Here is a 7240-nt window from a genome sequence, read left to right as displayed (position 1 = left end):
TTCTTATAAAAACTTTGCGTATACCGCACTGGCTCAACATTTTACCTACAGTTTGTGCATGCAATTCAGAAGAAGATGACGATATTATTGCGGATGAAATGCTAGTTAATGGGTATTCTGCTCATGGAATTGGACACCGAAAGCCGTACAACTTTGTCGAACTGGCAGACATCCTCTTTGCATTTCGGAACTCTGAAAAGCCAATGCCGTGCCTTTGGGTTGTGCCCTTAGGTGTGCAGAAAAACTGTGTCTTCATCATCGACACCAGTAAGCTAGTGGGCAACCGAGATTTTTGGCGGATCACAATGGTGTTTGGGACCAGTCTTACGGATGCCGACAAAAGAACAAGCTTTATTTGTTCGACGAAGTAACCGGATTAAGTGAAACAGTACGTACACAAAAATAATTATGTAATCTTCACGCATTTTAGTAATAATGTTGGCCAGGTACATAGTACCAAGTTCGGGTACATACACGAGAACTTTCCCTTTCGCGCACTCTTTTTAGTTTTTTTTAGAACACTTTTTAGCATTGCTTTATGATATTTTGTAGCCAAAAGATTTATATACGCAGGCGTGAAATCCGTTTGTGCGCGCAACATCCGGTTCGGGAGCTATTAGTGAAATAAAATTGCAAAAGTTTAAACGCGCGGAGGTGTACCAGGAGTCTCATTATGAACCGATGCTCTTCAAATTTTGCACAAAAACGATCTTCATAGTAATGTGTGTTTTTGTGCAAAATTTGAAGACTGACTTCCGCCCAGTGCCGGGCGGGTGGTGCGTGGCCGTCAATGACTTCTGCCTAGTGCCGGGCGGGTGGTGCGCGGCCGTCACTGACTTCCGCCCAGTGCCGGGCGGGTGGTGCGCGGCCGTTTATGACTTCCGCCTAGTGCCGGGCGCGTGGTGCGCGTCCGTCACTGACTTCCGCCCAGTTCCGGGCGGGTGGTGCGCGGCCGTTTATGACTTCCGCCTAGTGCCGGGCGGGTGGTGCGCGGCCGTCACTGACTTCCACCCAGTGCCGGGCGGGTGGTGCGCGGCCGTCACTGACTTCCGCCCAGTGCCGGGCGGGTGGTGCGCGGCCGTTTATGACTTCCGCCTAGTGCCGGGCGCGTGGTGCGCGTCCGTCACTGACTTCCGCCCAGTTCCGGGCGGGTGGTGCGCGGCCGTTTATGACTTCCGCCTAGTGCCGGGCGGGTGGTGCGCGGCCGTCACTGACTTCCACCCAGTGCCGGGCGGGTGGTGCGCGGCCGTCACTGACTTCCGCCCAGTGCCGGGCGGGTGATGCGCGGCCGTCACTGACTTCCGCCCAGTGCCGGTGAAGTGGTGCGCGGCCGTCCTTTTTCCGGCTGGGTTGGTAGTCCAGCATTGGTTTTTTTAATATTAGCATAAATTGTGCATTATTTAGGATGATGTTGGTAATGGATTTCCTCTCTACCGCCGTGCGTATGGTAACAAGTCGTGTCCTTCTTTCCACCGGGTAGTGCTTGAAGCTCCAGAGTTCGATCTCTTTGTGCTGCAGTATTACTTTGACGGGCCAGAAATTAAGTTTACCCCGGAGCCGCACGGCAACAAAACAAGGAGCGAATCGCCCTTTCGTAAAAAGTTCCCTTCCACAGCTTTCTGCATCAAACGCAAAATTGATGAAGGTACAGTAAAATCTGTGAGATTGAACATCTGCGAACATTGAACATGGCTTTACATTGAACGCCCGGTTAGGAACCGGCGCGTCTCGTAGACTATAATATAGGGGGGCCACCGCGAATATTGAACATCTGTGTAAAGTGAACATTGAACGCTTTACTTGGAACCGTACTAATAAAATGACTCTGTTCAATGTGAACAAAGGCATAAAATCCGGCTCCGGTATGTAAAAAAGACGGCAGAGAGAGAATAACTTTGAACAATACCGTTTTGAATGCGCGTGTTACTTGTTTTTACACCACATACAGTTTGTTATCTATAACCTGACTCTGTTTAGTTGATCTACAATGTTTTCGTATTAAAATGGCGTTAAAAGTTTCATTAGTTGGGCGCAATTGCTTTGAAATTAGTACTTTGCGGTATAGGCCTAATCTCTGAAAAGACTAGGCACAAAAGGGAGACCCCCGATAGCTGCCTTTGGGAGTCCGTCTTGCTGCCCCCGGGGGCCCCCCAAGGTGGTTCCCCCTGGGGCAGCTACTGCGAATATTGAACACTCGTCTACTTTGAACACTTTTTAAGGAACCGTAGGTGTTCAATTGTACTTAAATTACTGTAGTATTCTGAGTCTGTAGTAGCACATTTCACCTTCTTATTGCCATAGGTTGCCCGTCTAAATAAATCAAACATTCTATCATAGCTGACCTGGGTGGATTGGACAGTATCCCTTCTTCGGCACAAATTCCTGATTCCAAGAGCATTTCGAACTATAAACGAGCGGCTACAAAGCGAAAAGAAATCAACGATTACGAAATGCTCCAGGCAAAGTGCCAGAGAGATCATGAATCGGGAAGGCCATTCATTCGCTGTATTCAGACAACTCCGGATTTTTTGCTGGTGTGTGCTTCTGATCGGCAGCTTAACAATGCCCCACGATTCGCAGTTGTCAAGGGTGGAAGTATTTTGTCCGTGGACACTACCTTCAATATTGGGAAATTTTATGTGACCTTGTTCAGCGTGCGCCATATGCTGGTGACCAATAAACGAACAGGCAGTCCTCCTGTAGTAATTGCTGCGGCATGTTTGCATTGGAATAAAAACTTTGAAGCCTATGTAGCGGCAGCGGCACGGTTGATTCAAGACCGTCCGATACTGCGGGATGTGAAGTTTGTGGGAACAGACTCCGATGAGGTAATTCGAAGCGCAGTACACACAACTATCTCCACTTCTATCATTCCAAATTCTAGCATTTTTCTCACGGCCATAACTGTAATAACCGATTTTTTAGGCGCTCTTTAAAGCACTTTTAACGGTCTTTTCGGGTGCAAAGCACCTTGTCTGCCAAATTCACGGGTGGGACAACATTCAGCGTAAGCTGACGGATCTAGGAATGCAGGACCTGAAACAAATGATTTACTGCGACATATTTGGAGAAAGGTCAGGATCCGAGCGCACGTTTGCACTGGTCGACCATGCCACGCCCGGGAGTTCAATGATGCGTTAGTGCTAGAAAAATGGAACAGCGCTCATCAGAACGGGTCATCGTTCGCTTCATATTTTAAATCAGAAAGGGCTGCAGTTCTCCGCGATCAGTTTAACGTGAGTATTGTGCGTGATGAAATACTAACATAAGTAATGGAAGAAGCAATAAAGATAAACTTGATACAGATTTGCATAAGTACTGTAAGTAAAAATCTAAAAAATTATTCAAGCAGTTTTTCAGTTTTTTGCCATAACCGCTTACTTTTACTATTCATATTGAGCACCCGATAACTCTCTGTATTGTCTACTGTTCAATATCACATTTGGATGTGTCTATATTTACAGACAACCATCCGTAATACAGCTGGTGTTGGAGTGGCGTTTTACACTCAAAATGGCATCGAAAGTTTGAATTCCTCAATCAAACAAGAGTTAAAAAAACACCTGACGCCTTTCCAGGCCGTTGAACACCTGGAAAAGTTTGCTGCACAGGAAGCCACAAATTTAGAGCTTGCCGTGCGATCAGCTGGAGACTATCGCCTTGCGCCAGCTTACAGCTATCTTGCAGTCAATGAAACTAGCTATTCCAGCATGTCTAATTCATCGCGCCGTACCGCCTTGCATCGTATTCATAACGAGCGTTTTGATCCGGACAAAAAGAGCGATGGAATTAGCTCTGCGTGTCCTTTCGAGAAACTACTGCAAGGGTAAGATTAAAACTGAAAATTATTCCCGCAGTCACCTTTGCCAGAAAACCATAATAGATGTGTTAATTATTATTATTTGCCAAATTAACGTTGTATTGCGCTAAAAAAACAAGTAATAAGATTGAAAAGTCTTTGTAACACTATAAAATGAAAGGTATCGCCCTTCAACTATGTACTTTGTCGGTACTCGCATTCCGTACGAATTTCACACCGCACACAGGCTCAGAACCATTCTCCGCGTTCTACCACATTACAAAACAATTTTAATAACTGATTACGCATAAAACATAGTTTTGGTACTTGTATATGATATAAATTACAAATTCCCAAATGTGCTGCTGTATGACAGTGTAAAAAATACTGTTTGTTTAGTATCCGGCACGTTAGTTTATAATGCGGTTAAGTCGAACATACATATGTGCTGAATATAAAATAATGCTGAAGGCCGTGAATCAAATTTCAGGTTTTGAAGCCATATAAACGAAGTGATAACTTTTTTGTGGGGAAATCGGTGGTCATTATGGCTGAGTGTACTGAGTATACAAAATAATGCTCTTGGTGACCACTGTTATTAGTTTTATGATTACCACTAAAAATACAATTTTAATAATTATTATTATTAATACGAAGTATTACAGGGATCCTGCTGGAGAATTATTGCAGCATCTGCAAGGAGTTGGTCTGGAAGCAGTTTGCAACGCGCTTGATATTGCCCGGAATATTGCTGCTCTGAAAAAATGGTGGCATCTCATCCCATCCCACGCGAGAAAACACATTTTTCGTTGCTGAATCCACGTCGAACAAGTCTTATGTTCAGGTCGACGCAGTCACGACTAACGGACGTATTGGGTGTGGCAAAACTTGCCAGATGTTTCGTATGCAAGGATTCTGTGAGCATACGTTTTGCGTCGCCATGCCATGCATTTGAATGTTATGCCAAAGTTCGTTGAGTGGTTCAACAAACGCAGCGATACCGAGAAGGGCCGGCATGGGCTGCAGTCTTATATGAAATCTGGTGTACCCAAGGGAGCTGGGTCGAAACCGCGTAAAGGTCCACAGAAACGAAAGCCACCCGTTACCACCCTTTCTTCAAAGTCTGCAGTGAGTGGTAACAAACCTAACGATCTCCGTCAAGCTTCAACTTCGCGCACCGAAAAGGTATTGACTAATGAGATACACTCTAAAAAACCCTTAATTAAACCAATTTTTGTGCGAAATTTGTCCGTGTAGCAGGCAACGCAGCGACGTACACGTAAATTAATATCTTGGCGCACTGAGTAATTACTAAAATAAAATTCAAAAATTGAAAATTATGGTATACATCTTTTAAGTATACATGGAGTATAGAAGGTTGCCACAGAGCTCGTGACGTCTCGAGCCGAAAAAAAGCCCAACCGTGGCAAAACCGACAGCGAATTTAACGAAGCGCCAACAGAAATAATCAACTGCAGCAAATATAAGCATTTTCAACCGAAATCCGCGGCAGTATGGGTAACTAGGAAATTTGTTTGTAGCTGTAACTTTGGTGCCGCAGAAATCCTTCTTCTACGTTCCCAAGTTAAGTTATCCCTGTATGTTAATTATTTCGGCACAATCTGCTTGTTAAAACTCCACTTGGTTGGTGAGCAAGGGAGGTACGAACATGGGCCGAATAGCGTTGTAGCTTACGAGCAAAATCGCTTCCGCTCCACCAGCTCTTGTCACGTGATCAAACGTCACCTGTGGCAACACTTCTATACATCTTTAAGTTATACAGGAACATATTGCACATAATACCGCATTATTCGAGTACCTAATTACATTATATGTACATAATCCAGTCCAGCATAACATAATATAACAATGCAGTAAATCGCAGGTAAACAGGTAAATACAAAAATATTGCAGCTAATACCACATGATCCATCAATGCCACACAGCTTTAATAGCAGCCGTTTACATGAGTCATTGTCAAGGCACAACGTAAACCACCAGCTGGTTGACTTCAACAGTAGCCGAAAATGGTGGAACGCGTTTGGTCACGCCCAGTATACACGGCATTATTGCAAATAATACTGTATTACACTGAACTGGATTATACAGTATGGATATCAGTTTATTTTACTCTTTCTCTTACATTATAACGTTTTCTTGTAATCTAGCCCTGCTACACTTCGGTCATACAATGCCCGCTACAAGCGAGTGCACTTTCCTAGTTACGTAGTGTTTTACTAATTTTTACAGTGTAATATTTATGATAACCTGTACTTCAGAAAGATGGTGGCACCTAAGGCTAAGGGCGCCATGCATACGGCAGGTTTCCCTACCACCTTTATGAAGTACAGTACATTACTGTATATACCATAGAAAACTTTATTATGCTTGAGAAACGGTATTATTGCTTCCTTCTTTATTCTAAAACAGAAACCACTGGAGTTTGGATGCAAATTCGTACGTTAAATCATGCATCCAAACCGTCTCCCATTCCAAGCCAGTATGAAATCTGGAAACTAGTTGATTGCCACAAACAAGTGAGTTCTTGCTGTGGATGCGGCGGAAAGTTTGCTCGCGACAGAGATGCTCCGGATGATCTGGTATTTGTTACGCGTGGACCACGTTCGTTCAAAAACCCAGAAACCCACCAGTTTGAAGAGCAACAGAGAAATGTATACCTTCACGTTAACAAGGCTTGCGTTAACCTATATGCCTCAAAACATCCAGGGTCAGAGCCAAAAGAATATTTGGTCAGCCCTAGCACAAAGGCTAAGCTAGGATCGGTATATGCAAAAGTTTTGGAAAGTGCCATCACTTTTTAGCTGCACTATGGTAGCCATTAGTAGGGAAATATTTGTCATCTTTTCAATAATTTTTTGATCGAGTTGTGCTTCATTTTGTAATAATTCGGCATTGCGGTTAGCGCACTATTATTATTTGATACTGGTTGTGGGGAAGCTTCTATAAACTGAAATCATAACCAGCAAATTTTTTCATATCATCCTCTTGTGGTTTTGATCGCGCGATTACATATTTTTGTATTAATAATGCAACTTATGGCATGAATGTTTAGTTAAAAGTGCGGCTTCATGGCTTTGTTTTCTTTAGGTAATCGTTGTTTGCTGGCAATTTGCATCATACGGGATTCTGTTTTCGTTGTCAAGGGTGTCATGTCATATTGTTCTTTGTCAATAAAAGTGCTAAATAAGTAAGCATTTTTTTAATCCCAAGTATAACATCGTAGCTAGCGTATGAAATATGCACCTACTGTTCATTTAATGGTCAACTAAAGCGATGACGGGTAAAAATTTTAACAATGCGCGTATACAGATGAATACCAAAAAACGAGTACTGAAGTGCAATTTTTGTTAAAGTCAAAAAAAGCCGCAGAATATCGCGGTGCCATAGCTCCACCACTATATGACTCAAGTTTATGATCCG

At 43.5% G+C, this 7240-nt stretch overlaps 1 protein-coding gene and 1 long non-coding RNA gene across 2 annotated transcripts; both read left to right on the top strand.

Moving 5' to 3' along the window:
- Positions 1–2344: 2344 nt before the first annotated feature.
- On the top strand, positions 2345–3141 carry LOC129596786 (uncharacterized). The gene is made up of 2 exons (XM_055494130.1): positions 2345–2828; positions 2926–3141. The coding sequence occupies exons 1-2, from the start codon at positions 2451–2453 to the stop codon at positions 3139–3141; spliced, it is 594 nt and encodes a 197-aa protein (XP_055350105.1). The 5' UTR covers positions 2345–2450.
- A 527-nt stretch (positions 3142–3668) lies between these two features.
- On the top strand, positions 3669–6926 carry LOC129596776 (uncharacterized). Its single transcript, XR_008691483.1, has 3 exons — positions 3669–3826; positions 4465–4984; positions 6230–6926. It is a non-coding gene; the product is annotated as an uncharacterized LOC129596776 (long non-coding RNA).
- The last annotated feature ends 314 nt before the right edge of the window (positions 6927–7240 follow it).

This window comes from Paramacrobiotus metropolitanus, unplaced genomic scaffold (genome assembly GCF_019649055.1).
Source record: "Paramacrobiotus metropolitanus isolate TYO unplaced genomic scaffold, Prichtersi_v1.0 Parri_scaffold0000095, whole genome shotgun sequence".
NCBI lineage: Eukaryota > Metazoa > Tardigrada > Eutardigrada > Parachela > Macrobiotidae > Paramacrobiotus > Paramacrobiotus metropolitanus.
The sequence above is the reverse complement of the archived record's forward strand: the minus strand, read 5'-3'. Positions and strand labels throughout refer to the sequence as shown.